A 17,824-nucleotide genomic window follows, 5' to 3' on the forward strand; every position below is an offset into this window, starting at 1 on the left:
AGGGCCCCTGCCCGGCCCTTGGTCCCCTGCTCCCAGCCCTTGGTCCCCTGCTCCCAGCCCTGGCCCAGGCCCCGCCTCGCCACGAGCAGCAGCCAATAAATGGCTTCTGCGCCCCACACGCCTGGCCAACTGAGGCGCAGCTCCATTCGCGCTGGCTCTTCCCCTCATTCCCAACCTCTCAACTCCCAACAGGGAGCCCTCCACCCATGGAGGAGCCGTACCTGGAGCTCTACTTGGACCAGTGCTCCGCCCAGGTGAGCCTGGAAGCCGCCGCCATTGTCCCAGAGTCAGGGCCCACGTCCAGCACACCCCGGAGTCTGCCTTCATTTTATCTCTAGTAAAACTTCTAGCGAGCGTAGGAGCTGGGCTTCATTATCCCCATCTTTCAGTTGAAAAAACTAGAAGGTTCGAGAGATGAATTAACTTGCTAAAGGTTGCTGCTCCAGTGTGAATACAAATTGGAGACACCTGAGGCTTCTTTCAGCTTGTTGATTCTTACATTTTGAGGTTTTTGCTTTTGAATCTAAGAACTGTAGAAAACAGAGGAAAGAGTCTCCAAAAAGAAAAACAAGGGACTTCCTTGTTGGTCCAGTGGTTAAGACTCTGAGTTTCCATTTTAGGGGTCTGGATTTCCATCACTGCTAAGGAAATTAAGATCATGCCTGTGGTGGAACCAAAAACAAGTGAAAAAGCAAGAGAGCAACTTACGGAGGGGGTGGTGGCAGTTGGGGGTGCTTAAATAGACCAGTGATTAGCAGGGAAGTACAAATTGTGAAGTCCCACAGCGTTTAACATGGCAAAGGAGAGCCCAAGCTGGGAAGATTCGTGAAAGATGAGTTAATGGCTCTGTAAACACAGTTTAACAAAAAGTTTCTTCAGGTATAAGGCTATACTCTGTATACCTAGGGAATACTCTGTAAGCTTGTTCTCTAAGGTGTGTTCCTATAAGTGAACTCAGACAGGAGGCTTTCAGGCTTTCCACTGACATAAAACATCCCTCTTTAATATCTTGTTGCCATTGCTTCAAATTCCTTGTTGAAGTTCAGTTCTTTGGGTGGGAGTTTTGCCTTCTGCTAAAATGCCATAATGGAAAAAGGAGGGGAGTCACCGATGTTGCAGACATTAGTGCTTCAGTGTAAACTGGCTGATGGAATCTTTTCTAGCTAGAACAGAAGAGGCCACGGAAACAATGGAGAGGGATCTGGGCCGCTGTCCCCACCTCACTCTCCCTAGGGTCCACCTGTGGGGTGGGGGTGGAGGGAGATAGGGGCCAATAACATAATTCAAAATGAAATAAGGTCAAATCTTATTTTAAGAGAATAACTGCATTCTTCCAAGTGTTTTTGTCTAACATTTAGTCACCGCTGCCATCTGCTGGACTTGTAGTAACAGCACCATCAATTGGATCTGAAAGTGAAAGAGTAAAAGTGAAAGTCGCTCAGTCCTGCTGACTCTTTGAGACCCCATGGCCTATACATATACAGTCCATGGAATCCTCTAGGCCAGGATACTGGAGTGGGTAGCCTTTCCCTTCTCCAGAGGATCTTCCCAGCCCAGGGATCGAACCCAGGTCTCCCACATTGCAGGCAGATTCTTTACCAGCTGAGCCACAAGGGAAGCCCAAGAATACTAGAGTGGGTAGCCTATCCCTTCCCCAGGGGATCTTCACCCAGGAATTGAAACAGGGTTTCCTGCTTTGTAGGAGGATTCTTTACAACTGAGCTATCAGAAAGTGAAAGTGAAGTCGCTCAGTTGTGTCCGACTCTTTTCGACCCGTGGACTGTAGCCCACCAAGCTCCTCCGTCCGTGGGATTCTCCAGGCAAGAATACTGGAGTGGGTTGCCATTTCCTTCTCCAGAGCTATCAGGGAAGCCCCATAAAATGCAAAGTGGGCCACAGAAGCCACAGGCCGACAAGGATGGGATTCGAACCCACGTGTGCAGAGCACAATGGATTAGCAGTCCACCGCCTTAACCACTCGGCCACCTCGTCCCAATAGAATCTAGCCAGACTTGTTATGGGCTTCCCTGGTGGCTCAGATGGTAAAGAATCTGACTGAAATGCAGGAGCCCCAGGTTCCATCACTGGATTGAGAAGATCCCCTGAAGGAGGGCATGTGAATCCACTCCAGTATCCTTGCCTGGAGAATCCCATGGACAGAGGAGTCTGGTGATTCTCACAGAGCCGGACACGACTAAAGTGACTTAGTACACAGCACACACAGATATATGTATACTTCCCATGTGGCACAGTGGTAAAGAATATGAGTTCCATCTCCGGGTCAGGAAGATCCTCTGGAGTAGGAAATGGCAACCCATTCCAGTACTCTTGCCTGGAAAATTCTATGGACAGAAGAGCCTGGCGGGCTACAGTCCATAAGGTTGCAAAGAGTTGGACACGACTGAGCACACACTTTTAGCCAGACATATTAGCTGAGATAACTTTGTCGTGGAGAAGACACAGCACAAGGCATTCGTGACTGTTCAATTATTAGAAGTAAGATCTACTGATGGGTGAGGTTATCCTGCCAGCTAGTGGTCAAAATATAGAATCCAGGCGTGCAACTTGGGTGACGTGGGTGGTAATATGTACCAACAATTTTTTTCCATAACAAAGGCCATGAGTTTTATATTAGCTGTTTCCCTCAGTTGCACACCTCATTCCCTCGGTTGATGATAATGGAAGTTGATTAGCTGTCCCTGGGCTGGAAGTACAATACATTGATTTAAACTAGTCTTTCCATTTAAATTTCAATAACTTTCCCCCATGCACATAAATGGAATGATTTCTTATCTCTCCTTTGACTAGAAGGAATAAAGATGAGTCCTTTGTGGAGGCTTGATTAGCACTCAAGGCTGTATCCTCAGCTTCCTTCACTTACTGCTCTTCTCTTTAAAATATGATTTTAAAACTCCAAAAAAAAAAAAAACTTCTAAGTCAACTAAAGTTTATAATCAACTTAGGGAGTACAGAAAAATCTGTACTTTTCAAAGTACAGATTTAGAGTGTGATTGCCAACTTGCCTGAATTACAGAAGTGGATTTAGAGTAGCGACTTACTACAAATCTAACCAAAGAAAAACGTTTTTTGAAACCTGCTTTTTCTGTATTTTAAGATACATTTTCCTGTTTTCATGAAGTGTGTTGTAACCCTAGAGTAGAGCTTTAAGGAGACTGTGGAAAGAGCAGGGTGTGAATATAAGCTATCTGAATGGCCTCCTCCTGAACACACTGCCTGCCAGCCAAGGCGGCATCCTTTGGGTGTGACATGATGTTCTGTGTGTTGTGTTTTATCTGTTTTGGGAACGGCCTAGGATGCCCCTACCCCATCCAGATCACCCCTGCTGAGCCCAGCTGTGCCTTATGATGTGGACATGCTTACTTCATCAAATCCAGAGACTGCATTTAATCCCCAGCTTGAAGAAGTCACAGAAACATCTGGCAGTTTCTCAGCTGCGGATCTTAGCTTCTTACCAAATGAGCTTTCCCAAGAAAATAAAGACCAGACTGTCATTAGGAGCAAGCATGAAATTGAAGAAAACTGTAAAACTCAAAGTCGGCAAACTACGTTGCTCTTACCCAGCCAACTGGACACTGGGCTGGCCTTAAACAGCAGCAGTGGGTCAAGTTCCCATTCACATCTGCACCCTGCTGATGGTAACTCAGCCCAGCCCTCTCCTGAGAAACCACACTCCTTGCCTCTGGCGTCCATAACTCCTATGACACCAATGGCCCCTATTTCAGAATGTTCTGGAATTGTGCCTCAACTACAGTAAGTTGCTATTGTTTTAAATGAGTAATGCTTCTGAGTATAGATTTTGTATTCTTGACTGGGATCATAATAGTGTAGGGAAGAGAATTTCAGATCCCAGTATCCTTTGTTTTATCAGCTCTTAGTGGACTTGGTTTTAGACTATTTACCTGAAAAATGAAGCACCAACTCTTGATCTCCTAAGCAGGAGTTGAGGGTTAGTCTACATATTCCTGAAGGATTATATTGTTTACACCGCTGCTGCTGCTAAGTCACTTCAGTTGTGTCCGACTCTGTGCAACCACATAGATGGCAGCCCACCAGGCTCCGCCATCCCTGGGATTCTCCAGGCAAGAACGTTGGAGTGGGTTGCCATTTCCTTCTCCAATGCATGAAAGTGAAAGGTGAAAGTGAAGCTATTCAGTCGTGTCTGACTCCTTGCGACCCCATGGACTGCAGCCCACCAGGCTCCTCCATCCATGGGATTTTCCAGGCAAGAGTGCTGGAGTGGGTTGCCATTGCCTTCTCCGATTGTTTACACTAAAGCACTTTAGTTGTTGTAAATTGTGGTTGGAGTTGGAATAACACAAAGGATTAAAAAAATGTAAAACTGAATTTGATTTGCAAGTTGATTTGATGTTGTGCTTTCTATTTTGAGGCATTTTGAAAAAGATCTAAAACTTAATTTTAGTCAGTCATGAAATTTTAGAAAAAGCTATTTTAGTCCTTTAGGAGTTTTACAATATACTAAGGACTGTGTAACTATATATTTCACCTTTAGAATAATTCTCCCCCTAGGAAGTCACCTAAACCTATAAAATGAAGAAGTAAACATTTTTAAATTATTTTGTACTTTTTAAATCTGGTATAACTTAGGTTGACTTATTTCTTTAGGAACATAGTTTCCACTGTAAACCTGGCCTGTAAATTGGATCTGAAGAAAATAGCTTTGCATGCAAAAAATGCAGAATATAACCCAAAGGTAAGATTTCTCAGTAATTTTTTTCAATGATTAGGTTCTATTTAGATGTTCTTTCCTTCATAGGATCATGATATTGACTCATTTCTTTGTTAATATTTTTTAAAAAGAAAAAATGTTTGGTGGAAGACTTCTGGCAATTTGAAAGTTTAATTGCCTGATTCTCTGTTTTGAACTTATAAAAATAATCTCATTTTTCTGTGTTGAATACTTATTAAGCAGTTCTAAACATTAAGATATTTTCCTTGTTATTCAGAAAAACCTTTCAGTGTGACTATTTTCAGCCTGACTATGGACATGCTAACTTTCTTACAATGTCATCATATTCATGGAAATAATTTTTTCTAATTGTTTTCCCATTCAGCTGACACATGTATTTTTTCACTTATAGTTTCTCTTACCTGGGAAATCTCAATTGTATAAAGTGCAAAGTTGAAGTGTATGATTCCGGCTTTAATAAAATCTATTTTATTAAATTCTATCTTATCTATTAAAATCAAAGTTTAATAAAATCTATTCTTTTTTGTGTCTTTCCAAGGCCAAGCATCCTATTTTCAGTGGTCTGTTTACCTAGGATTTATTAATTCAATCAACATTAATGATTAGTTAAATTACTTAGTACAAAGATGAGTAAGACCTGGTGCCTACGGGGGAAAAGTTCACTGTCTTGGGTAGTGGAGGATTTAAGGAGTTAGATGAGAAAGGCCATATTAGTCAGAACCCAGAGGACCTTGCCAACATCAACTATTTATGGATAAAGTGTTTGTTTTTCCTGTTGTGGTAGTGGTGCTATTGACATCTGAATTTAAATATTAACTGAATACTACCTAGTGAAACAAAGCTTTCCTATTTATCTTTTGTGTTGCTAGCTATGATGAGGACAGAAGCCCAGTGATGGGCTAGAATTTTTAAGGATGTAGCTATGATTGAGTACACAATTGAGCAATCAACATCTTGAGCCTCAGCTGCCGTCCTCAGTTCTCCTCTCAATTTGGTGCATAGGATTTGTCCATACTTAGACTTGACAGCCGGAGAAGGCAATGGCACCCGACTCCAGTACTCTTGCCTGGAAAATCCCATGGATGGAGGAGCCTGGTGGGCTGCAGCCCATGGGGTCGCACAGAGTCAGACACGACTGAAGTGACTTAGCAGCAGCAGCAGCAGCAGACTTGACAGCTGGAAAAATTCTGATTTGGCCTTTCAGATGTCTTAAGAATTTAACAAAATGAGCATCAGGTGAGAGTGCCACCTTTTTAGTAAACACCTGGGAAACATTAATAGGCCTTGATCAGTTGGGTGTAGTGCTGACTCAGGGTTCTTTTTACTGTCAGCACTTCAAATGCAATAAGTCCTATAAAGCTTTTAGCATAGGGTCTGAAACATAACAGATACTCAAATTTTAGCTTTACTATTATTATTCTTACCTTTTAGAATCATGTACATTTTAGAATCATGATCGTTTTGTTAACCTTAAGGTAGGAGAATAGACCCAGACATTTTTTAGTTTCCCACTAAATTTCAATTTATTCAACACTTTTCATGTCTAGCTCACCCTTGCAACTGGAATAATGCTAACCCTTCAGTTCAGTTTAGTTGCTCAATCATGTCCGACTCTTTGCAACCCCATGGATTGCAGCACGCCAGGCTTCCCTGTCCATCACCAACTCCCAGAGCTTATTTAAACTCATGTCCATCGAGTCAGTGATGCCTTCCAACCATCTCATCCTCTGTCACCCCTTCTCCTCCTCTCTTCAATCTTTCCCAACATCAGAGTTTTTTCTAATAAGTCAGTTCTTCGCATCAGGTGGCCAAAGTATTGGAGTTTCAGCTTCAGCAGGTGTTAACCCCTCGTGGAGGTTTAATTGTTCTTTTGTCTTTAGAGGTTTGCAGCTGTCATAATGAGGATCCGAGAGCCCAGGACTACAGCCCTCATATTTAGCTCTGGGAAAATGGTCTGCACAGGAGCCAAAAGGTAAGAGGAGCCACCCTTCTCCAAAACCAGACAAACAATTCAGTACGTGAAACAAGGAAGGATGGTATTAATATTCTAAAACACATAGTAGATGCAAAATACTTTGCTGAAGAGTTACATTCATGAAATGTGAGGTTAGGGGTTAAAAACATTCAGCCTCATAATACTGACATATCCCACGTCACAGTCTCCCATAGTGAAGGGGTGGAAAAGGCAGTGACACCCCACTCCAGGACTCTTGCCTGGAAAACCCCATGGGCGGAGGGGCCTGGTAGGCTGCAGTCCATGGGGTCGCGAAGTGTCGGACACGACTGAGCGACTTCCCTTTCACTTTTCACTTTCATGAGTTGGAGAAGGAAATGGCAACCCACTCCAGTGTTCTTGCCTGGAGAATCCCAAGGATGGGGGAGCCTGGAGGGCGGCCATCTCTGGGGTCGCACAGAGTCAGACACGACTGAAGTGACTTAGTAGCATAGTGAAGGGGGCTTCACTAGGCTATTACAACTAGTTTCTAATGTATATTTAAAATGAGAAAAAGAAAAGCAATAGTAGTAGTAAAGCCTGTTATAAATCTGGGGAAGTAGTTCTTGTGTATTTTCCTCACTGCAGGCAGATACATGGATAGGACTTCTCAAAGGAGGGCAATTAGACATTTCTTGACCACTAGCTTGAGCATTCACTCAGGAGGGATCTCTTAAAAGGCTTCTCTTTCCTGGCTCTCATGCCGAGGTAGCCTGTGCTGATGGAGATCTGTTCGCCATAAAGCTAGTAGGAGAGTCGCTCTTCCCTCCAGGTGTTAGTAGATGAGGAGTAAATTGTCCTCCTGAAAGGGAACCAATTTTCTTCAGTATACACTGAGTGTTAATATTCGTCTTTATATTTGCCAAATTTATTGGCAAACGTTACATTCTTTTAAATGTAATTTAAATTTTTATTTACTAGTGAGACTAACTTTTCATAAGGATATAAACTGTCTACTGTATCTTTTGCCCAATATGCTATGGAGATAGTTATCTTTTGGTATTTAAGTATTTTTGCCATTTTGGACTATAAGTATTTCTCCCATATTAATGTTAGTGATACTTTTGGGTTTTTTAAATACACAATTTTTGTGTGTATGGTTAGTCTATCCAGTCTTTCTCTTTATGGCTTCAGTGTTTGGCTTCACGCTTAGGAAGGCATTCCCCACGTGTAAGTATTGGCCTCCATATGTTTTTCTTGTTGCTTTCAAGTCTTGCTTTGTATTGAAGAGAGGAAATTAATGTTTTGATTCACCTAGAGCCTTCTCTGGATGAAGGAAATGCTCTGTATCTGTGCTGCCCAGTGTGGTAGCCTCTCGTCACATGTGGCTCATGAGAACTTGAAATATGGCTAATACCACAGAGAAATTGAAATTTTTATTTTGTTTTAAAATTAATACAAATTTAAATAGCCACATGGAACTGGGGGCCACCATTACCTGTGTCCAGGTAAGTTTCCGGACTTTCTCTTCTGTTGATCTGTGTATCCTCTGCTCTAGAAATCTCCATTTTGAAGTCATTTTTGGACAGCTCTGCAAAGATGTTCATTTCAGCATTGTTTAAAATGGGAGCAGAGGGCACGAATATCTAGGAAGATAGTTTTGATTCAATCAAAAAATAACATTATTTAGCCACATATAGTATTATTAGTAGCCACATATTGAGGTTAAGTTTTGGATCAAGAGTTGTGAAAGTTTGGTTATATAAGGGATATCAGAATTATCTCCAAAAAATGTATCCCAGTGTAGTTTCTTCAGTTGTAATAACCAGAGTTTGCAGAGTGAGGGATACCTGTGTTTGCACAGAAAAGTAAAGAGGGGCTAAACTTATCACTGGTAATCACCACTGGTGTTGAAATTTCAAGGTTCTTAACCTAGTTTCGAGTGTTTGTACAAGAACATATATGTAAACTTTAACTGTTAGTTGTTTGAATGGGAATTTCTGTGTGATACAAGAAACTATAGGGCTGTGAAAATTCTTGAAATTTGACTTTATAAAGGTTAGCACTGTAGGAAATGTAGTGGGTCAGTTAGGTGAAATATGTTTTTTAAAAATGGGAACCACTTATTTCACTTCTGCTATGGGGACATGGCCCTGCTAGGGACATTTCAGGAGTTGGAAATGGATGAAGAGAATCAACATGAAGTGAGGTGATGTGAAAATTGGACTATGGTGTGAGAGATCTAGAATAGAAAGAAACTCTACCAGTCTCTTTGGTCCAGGCAAGTAAATTCAATCTGGCTTTTCTTTAATGTGCTTTCTGATTTTCAACTTAAAGATAGGGATAAGCCATAACAGAGGGTAGAATTCATAGGTTTTGCTCATCAGGTGTTGTCCCTGTTTGGCAACCCCTGCTGCTCATTGTTTTTATTTTGGTAGTGACCATAGTGACCACTGAAAAAGCCCCAAATCTCAGGATTTCACATTCTCTGCCATAGATTTAAGGACAGAGCTGGACAAATGGTTAGAAGAACATAGCCACAGAGTTGGGTGAATTTATGTCTTTCTCATTTTGAGCATGAGTTGAAAGACAGTTGTATAAGAAAGCCTAAGCAAAAGTGGACAGATTTTGAGGTTTGACTCTTTTTATAAGTATATAACTTGCCCCATAAAGATCAAAGTCCTGACATCCTACCTGTACCACTTAGATGGCTCATATCTTACTTTTTCTCATGTTGACTCTTTTTGTGTGCACGTGTCCTTATTTTTGCTGCTGCTATCCTCATCTAAATGGCACACACTTTTAGACCACACGGATGGTTCTAAACCCTTAGCACCACAGTCACTGGCGGGCTTGTTACAACATAGATCGCTGGGCCCCACCCAGAGTGTTTGCACAGCTGAGGCAGGACCTAGGACGTGGCATTTTCTAGCAAGTTCTCAGGTGATCATACTGCTGCTGACCTGAAGACACCTTTCGAGAACTGGTGTAAATTGTTAATTTTATCTAATAGCACTTAAAACAAGTAAAAGAAAAAAAAGACACAAATCTGTTTATGATTCAACAACTGTCCATTGTACCAAACCCTTTTCTAGGTGCTAGGGACAGTAGTAGGGGAGGTGGGTCCTTCTCTTCAAAGTCTGCTGCTTGCTTGTATACAGTGAATGGTAAACATGGTACAAATGCTAAAAATAAAATCAGAGAAGTGTCTGAATATAGCCCAACGTGTCAGCAGTCGCAGTGATTAAGACATCTTTAATGTCTTGCCCCTCCCCAGCGAAGAGCAGTCTCGACTTGCAGCAAGAAAATACGCTCGTGTGGTGCAGAAGCTGGGCTTTCCTGCCAGATTCCTCGATTTTACAATTCAGAACATGGTTGCAAGCTGTGATGTGAGATTTCCTATCAGTCTGGAAGGTTTGGTGCTAACCCATCAGCAGTTCAGTAGGTATGATTATATAACTTCACTTTGAGTTTACCAAAATATTAAAATTCTATTTGGATTGCTTATATATCTTTCAGAGAAAGTGTACATTTTTTTAAAGCCACAGTAAGTGAAAGGGTTAAGTTGCTATACCTAAGTCCTCATTGGTTACCATATGTGTCTAATCTTCTGAAACGGTGGTTCTCAAAACTAAACTGCATAGCAATCACCTGGACGGCTTATCAACACACATTCCTGCCTGGGCTGCAGTCCCCAGAGATTCTGCTTGACTCCGCATTTCTAACAAGCTCACAAGTGATGCCATTGCAGCTGGCCAGAGTCCCACACATTGAGACTCCCTAATGTATATAGATTTCTAAAAAAAAAAAAAATCACACCTGGCTGGGGGCGGTGGCAACGGCAGGAAGAGAAAGGGTATGATATGGACTAGGTAAGTAGGAAGGGCTGACAGCCAATGAGGGGAGAAAGGGCTGGAGAGAAGATTTTAAAATAATATTATAATGATAAAGAATGGCTGTAGCATACTTTATGAAGGCAGTCCTATCTAGTTTTTGTCCTGTGGAGTTTGTTCGAGGGTTTTCTTTTCCTGTGTGTGTCTGTAGCCCCCACCACAGCTTCTTTCATGGATTCATATTTCTTGGGGAGTATCTCTAGCCTGCTTGGCCTCTTCAAATGAAACTTCGCATCTCAACAGCAAGTACTCCTCGTCCAGCTGCTTCTGTGCTTCTCACAGCCTGCTCAGGCCCTCAGAGGGTGGTGATGGAGGGCGACTGACAAGCACTAAATCCCACCACCCCTTAGGCCAGGGCACTTGAACTGGCTTAGAATCACAGATGCTCTTAAATTCTTGTGATCTAACTTGAACTGAAGTCTTTTCACTCTGCTTTTCCTTCCCTTTGCCTTTAAGCAATCATTCTGCTTAATAATAGAGAGGGATCATAGAGCTGTGTTTTCATTAATGTTTGTTAACTCTCCATTGAGATATGACCTAAACAGAAGTTAAAAACTGCCTTGTTTCCCCCTAACTTTCAAAACCTTTTTGTTCATTCTGAGATTTAGCTTTTATGGTACTCTTTAAGCAATATCTTGCTCTTGATTGTATTCTATTTTCATTTTTTCCTCTGCCTCAATTTTTTCAGCATATGTTTATTAAGTACCTATGAGGTACCCTTTGGGTTCACTGAGAAGCACCGCATGCAAGATGTATTGCTTCTTTATGTGTCCTTTTCTTCCTTCAATCTTGGAGTACCTCATAGATTCATAGTAAAACCTTCATTTTTAAGAGTCTCTGAACACATACTCTATTAATCCTCCAGATCCTCAACCTTGGACCTCCTGTCTGTCTTTCTCTGAGCCAGTTTTTAATGAACAAGTGAAAGATGTCTGCCCAATTTTGAGGTACATGTCTGTGTTAGTCTTGGCATTCCCCTTTCTGGCCCTTTAGGGCTCTGAAATGATGTGTGCAGTTCCTCCCAAATTTCATTTCTTTTTCACCAAGATTGTCTTCTTTCTAGGTCAGATTTAAATCTGGGGTGGGAGTGCCCCCTTGTCAGTACTTCTACCTCTGAAAAATGAAGTTGCAGAAGGGCAAGATGAGAATTCATCTGATCCTCTGCTTTTAGTCACTTGGAGTGGGTCCATCACTGTTTTCCCCTCCTAGTAAGCCAGTTTTATGATCTCATTCATCTTTTTAAAAAATTTGGCCAGATACTCTCACAGATACCTCTTTCTAGTCTCATTTTTGCCTCCCCCAAAATGCCCTCCATCCTTATCTTATGGATTACAGCTCCAGTGTGTGTATTTGTGACATTGGGGCATTAAAACCTCTTTCTCAGCAGATTTCTGTCTTTAAAATGAAGACTTTATTTAATTGCCTGTAGCCCTGTGGGGAACCATGGCACATATCACTTATAATTGTCAAGTTAAGTTTGCTTTATGTTAAAACCTCAAGTTCATTTAATTCCCCTGATTCTACAAATATGTATATCAGCATCTGATAATATGTATCTCACTTGTTACTGGGCACCTTCTCCATCAGTCTTTCTATGCCATAATTGTTTTCTGTTTTCCCTGAACAATTTTTTCCCCTTCCATTCAGTTTTTATTGGGTTGGCCCCAAAGTTTGTTCCATCTCATGGAAAAATCCAAATGAAATTTTTGGCCAACCCAATAAATCAAAGTCATCTTAAATATTTCTTAAATGAGTAGAATCTAGGTGGCTGCTGTGTAGTAGATACTATGGGGCTAGTGGTAATCAGTGCAGCCATGGGCCCTTGCCGTTACAGAACCACTATTTAAAAGGGAAAACAGAGAAACCAAAGACGATAATGAAATGTAACTATGAAGGTGTAACTGCGAAGGTGAACACCTCTTGGCGTGTTTTGGTAGCATCAGTTAGGATACTTAATGTAACTGGGGAAGGGCTGAAGATAAGGAAGACTTCTTAAGGGAAGTGACACTTAAACTGAGATTTGAATGAGCTGGTTTGGTCCAAGAGATTGGCAGCTGTTTGTTGTTTTCAATCTTCATGAAATGTTCTCCATCTCTAACCAAAACCTCTTTTCTTTCTGTCTCAGCCTTCTTTTGAAATGAAGTAGGGAGTAAATAAAATGAAGTAAATCTCTAGTTGGGAGTTCATCATGCTAGTACCTTAAAATCATTATTCTGAAGCCAAAGACAGTTCACCATGATTTACATACCAAAGACTTTTTTTGTATGTATATGTATGTATCTGTTCTTTATTGAGGTACAGTTGATTTACAATATTAGTTTCAGATGTACAACATAGTGATTCAAATTTTTATAAATTATAAATTTAATATTATTATAAAATACTGGCTATATTCCCTGTACTGTGTAATATATCCATGTAGCTTATTTCTTTTTACGTTATAGCAATTTGCACCTCTCAATCCCTTCTTACTTCTCCCTTCCCTGTCTCCGCACTGGTAACCAATAGTTCATACTCTGTATCTGTGATTCTGTTTTTTTTTTTGTTACATTCACTAGTTTGATGTATTTTGTAGATTCCACATATAAATGACATCATACAGTATTTGTCTTTGACTTATTTCACTTAGCATAATACCCTCCAAGTCCATACATGTTGTTTTGCACATGGCAAAATTTTATTCATTTTTGTGGCTGGGTAGTATTCCACTGTGTATGTATATCACATCATCTTTATCCATCCATCTGTTGATGGACACTTACATTGTTGCCATATCTTGCCTATATTGTAAATAATGCTGCTGTGAACTTTGGGGTGTATGTATCTTCCTGAATGTTTTTATTTTCTTTGGATATATACCCAGGAGTGGAACTTCTGAATCATGTGGTAGTTTTATTTTTAATTTTTTAGAATGTATTTATTTATTTATTTGACTGCATTGGGTCTTAGTTGCGGCACACAGGCTCTTCTCTGCATCACTTGGGATCTTTCATGCAGCCCATGGACTCTCGAGTTGTACCATTTGGCCTCAGTAGTTGCTGCTCACTGGTTTAATTGCTCTGCAGCATATAGGATCTTAGTTCCCTGACTGGAGATCGAACCCTCTTCCCCTGCATTGCAAGGCAGATATTTAACCACTGAACCACCAGGTAAGTCCCTAGTCAATTTATGATTTAAGGTAATTATTGATACTTACATTCTTACTGGGGCTTCCCTGGTGGCTCAGATGGTAAAGAGTCTGCCTGCAATGCAGGAGATCTGGGTTCAATCCCTGGATTAGGGAAATCCCTGGAGAAGGAAATGGAAACCCACTCCAGTATTCTTGCCTGGAAAACCCATGGTTGGAGGAGCCTGATACGTTACAGTCCATGGGGTTGCAAAGAGTTGGACACGTCTGAGCAACTTCACTTTCACTTTCATGTTCTTACTGCCATTTTGTTAATTTCTTGGGGGTTATTTTTGTAGGTCTTTTCTGTTCCTTTCTTCCTTTTGTTCTCTTCCCTTCTGATTTGATGACTATCCTTAATGTTATGTTTGGATTTCTTTCTCTCTTTTTTTTAAATTTTATTTTTAGCTGTGCTGGGTCTTCATTACTATGTGCAGGCTTTATGTAGTTGTGACGATCTAGAAGCTATTCTCTAGTTGCAGTGTACATTCTTCTCATTGCTGTGGCTTCTGTTGTTGCAGAGCAGGGCTTCTAGGGCATGAGTTCAGTAGTCATGGTACACGGGCTTAGTTGCTCAAGGCCTGTGGGAACGTCCCAGACCAGGGATCAAACCTGTGTTCCTTGCATTAGCAGGCAGATTCCCAGCCACTGGACCACCAGGAAAGCCCTTTCTCTTTGTGTGTATGTATTATTAGATTGTTGGTCTGTGGTTACCACAAATGAAGTTTATATATAGCAATCTGTCTGTGTGTGTGTAGACACATAATTAAGTTGTTGATCTCTTAAGTTCAAAGGCATTTTAAGAACCCTGAATATTTACTCCCCCCCCATGATTACTGTTTTTGATATCATTCTTTTTCTTTTTTGAATTCCCTAGTTGCTTATTGTAGATATAGATGATTTTACTACTTTTGTCTTTTGACTTTCCTGCTAGCTTTGGTATTTGCTACCTTTACTGTGCATTGTTGGCCTTTACCTGAGCTTTTTCCTTCTCTAATTTTCACGTTTCTAGTTGTGGCTTTTTCTTTTTCACTTAGAGGGGTCCCTTTAACATTTTTTTTTTTTTAACATTGGTTTGGTAGTGCTGATTTCTCAGCTTTTGCTTGTCTGTACAATTTTTTCTCTGTCGATCAAATCTGAATGATAGCCTTGCTTGGTAGTGTATTCTTGGTTGTAGGTTTTTCCCTTTCATCATTTTGAATACATTGTGCAAATCCCTTCTGGCCTTCAGGGTTTCTGCTGAAAACTCAGCTGTGATAGCCTTACCATAGTTCCCTTGTATGTAACTTGTTGGTTTTCCCTTGCTGCCTTTGATAGTCTGTCTTTATCTTTAATTTTTTCCATCTTAATTACAATGTGTCCTGGTGTAGTCCTCCTTGGGTGGATGCTGTTTGGAGCTCTCTGTGCCTCCTGGACCTGGATGTGTGCTTCCTTTCCCAGGTTAGGGACATTTCCAGGTATTTACATACTTCCGGGGTCCAGCCCCGGTGGATCCAGGGAATTTGAAGGTGGGGACGGCGTTGGCGTTCTTGGAAAAATACATATTTAATTACAGATATATAGAGAGATTAGAAATGGATAATGTAGTAGGAGAATTAGTGGAGAAAAGGAGGCTGAATCTAGATGGGAATTCAGCCAGAGAAATGGGAGAAAGAAAGAAGCGACATGGGGGAATCAGTCTTTCCGGAAACTGATACGATTTCTTTATTTTGGGGTTTGCTTATATACCTTTTGTTACACATAGGGATGAATAGAGAGTCACGTGGGGGTCAGCAGTCCTGACCTTTATCAAAATCGGGTGCTTCACATAGATGTATAAAAAAAAGGTCTTAGGGATATTACATCATCTTCTGGCCATGAGTGAGACCTGATGACATTTTATGATCCTTTCTTTCTGATAACCAAAAAACTTATTTTTTCCAAGGGTGTTTTTTCTTAAACCAGGCACCACCCTCCAAATAAAGTTACATTCCTATAGGGTGAGGGTGTAGTGAGTTACAATCAAGAAAGGAATTTATTTAACCCAAGGTTAACATGATTAATCTTAAAGGTTAATACTTATTTCTCTTATATGCTTAAAGGTTAATGCTTATTTCTCCTATATGCTAGTTATATTCATTATAAGGACAGGGAATATGGAGATTTAGCAGCAAACATCAGCCCAACAAATGAAAATCCTTTCACCAATGCTCCCCTTAAGATCTATCTAGCCTTAAGATAGTGATAAAGTTACATTTTTACATAGCAAGGACACAGTGATTTATACATAGCAAAGTACAGTGATCTATTGCAAAAGAGAAAATTCATTAACTCAAAAAGTCTAGTATTGCTAACATCAAAAACTACTCTATTTCCTTTTCTATATTCCAAATACATTGATTAATATATTCCCAGGTGCCTAAGGATATGGAGGCCTGGCGGCAATCATTGACTCAACAATGAGAAAAGCCCTATGCTAATTAAGACTTTCAAAATACTCCAAAACTCTCTGTGCTGTTTATGGTTGAGAGGTAGTAAACAGAAGTATGGATAATCCTGTCACACAAGCTAGTTTGTCAGCAGAGAGGATTGACTGAGACATCCTTGCCCCACCCAGGGGAGGGAATTAGCAGCAATTATTAACACAACAAATTAAAAACCCTTCACCAATATAATTCCTAACCAACCCACTATACTAATAATTTCCAACTCCCCAAAAGAATTTGCCTTTAGTAAGTCTAAAACATCTCATGCCTCTCAGGTTGGGAGGCTGTAAACAATCACATGTGGCCGGACGAACCTATACAGGCGGGCTAGATAACCTTCAGAGGAGTCTGTAAGCTGAAACACTCTTGTCATGCCCAGGAATTTTTATTGCCTTGGAGCTGCACGTTTACTCCTCCTCCGAGAGAAACGGTTATGGGGGAGAGCATAAAACAGACTCTGGTTTTGGGGTAGATGCTCGGGAACAGGGGGTTTCCTGAGGCTTGATCACGCCTTTGTGTATGCCAAGCCTCCTTCCTCATGACCTTTGCCATGGGCAGAGTTCCTCACGCTGGCCCCTGGCAACATACCAAAGACTTTTATTTGCTCTTTTCCCTTTTAGTGTCTTCAGATTTGGTTGGAAAATCAAATGAAAACATTTCTTCTCTGCCCTTAGTCTTCACTTTTCTTGGCTGGAACTTCATAGTTCCTATAGAAGTTTTTCAGGGCTCCAGCTAGTATCATTGTCTCCCCAGTATCCGGAAGTGGCTTGTGGGCAGAAGTCCTGACAGGCTTTCTGCAGGAAAATAGAGTGATGTCCCAGGAAGCCATGTCTACACATAACGACCTCCATATACTTCAGATGGGTACCCTCACCACCGTCATGCATCTCTCTGGTGCCAGTAAGAGGTCATAGCCATTGGAGAATGGAATGAAGTTTTTCTGTGTATCTGGATCCACTCTTTAAGAGCAGAAACTTTTTTTTTTTTTTTTGCTGCACCACACAGCTTGAGGGATCTTATTTCCCCAGCCAGGAATTGAACCTGTGCCCTCAGTAGTGAAAGTGCAGAGTCCTAACCACTGGACCACTAGGAAATTCCCCATGTATACTATAGTGTTCAATTTCCTAGATTTTTTCTTTCTTTTCTATCCCCATTAGCCATTGTTTTGAGAATAGTTTTATTTCATCAACATCCTCTTAACTACTGACATCTTTTTTGTAGGCTCCTCAAGCCATTCTAGAAAGGAGTCAGATACTATTTATAGGAGCAAATTCTGAATTTGTAAAACTTGGTATGATTTAGTATACAGTATCTGTCCAAAGTATTCTAGTAATGTTTTTAGGTTCTATCTGCTAAAAATTTTAGCTTTAGCAGTTTATAAATATATCCACAATGTGCTCATTATTGTGGAACTTGGAAATTTTTGAAAATGTGTTTATGTATTGCTATTGATAGACTTATTTTGAAAGATAGAAAACATTTAACTAAGAAGATCTTAATATATTAAATCTGGTGCTCTAAATTTCCTTAATTTCTAAAAGCTTAGGATGTCTGGACTTGGAAAAATATTATGACTAAAAATGAATTCTGTCACTGATTGCCACAGAAATTACCTAGGACACTCAAGACTACTTTTGT

At 40.7% G+C, this 17,824-nt stretch overlaps 1 protein-coding gene and 1 non-coding gene across 2 annotated transcripts in view; one reads left to right on the forward strand and one right to left on the reverse strand.

Moving 5' to 3' along the window:
* The first annotated feature begins 206 nt into the window (after positions 1-206).
* The window catches only part of TBPL2 (TATA-box binding protein like 2), a 30,713-nt gene continuing 13,095 nt past the window's right edge, over positions 207-17,824 (forward strand). The window contains exons 1-5 of the mRNA XM_040227595.1: positions 207-254; positions 3,314-3,771; positions 4,645-4,732; positions 6,610-6,701; positions 9,940-10,107. Of these exons, the coding sequence (XP_040083529.1) occupies positions 207-254; positions 3,314-3,771; positions 4,645-4,732; positions 6,610-6,701; positions 9,940-10,107 (854 nt within the window). The remainder of the gene's footprint in view (positions 255-3,313; positions 3,772-4,644; positions 4,733-6,609; positions 6,702-9,939; positions 10,108-17,824) is intronic.
* TRNAS-GCU lies at positions 1,911-1,992 on the reverse strand. The gene has a single exon. It is a non-coding gene; the product is annotated as a tRNA-Ser (tRNA).

This window comes from Oryx dammah, unplaced genomic scaffold (genome assembly GCF_014754425.2).
Source record: "Oryx dammah isolate SB20612 unplaced genomic scaffold, SCBI_Odam_1.1 HiC_scaffold_26, whole genome shotgun sequence".
NCBI classification, from domain to species: Eukaryota; Metazoa; Chordata; class Mammalia; order Artiodactyla; family Bovidae; genus Oryx; species Oryx dammah.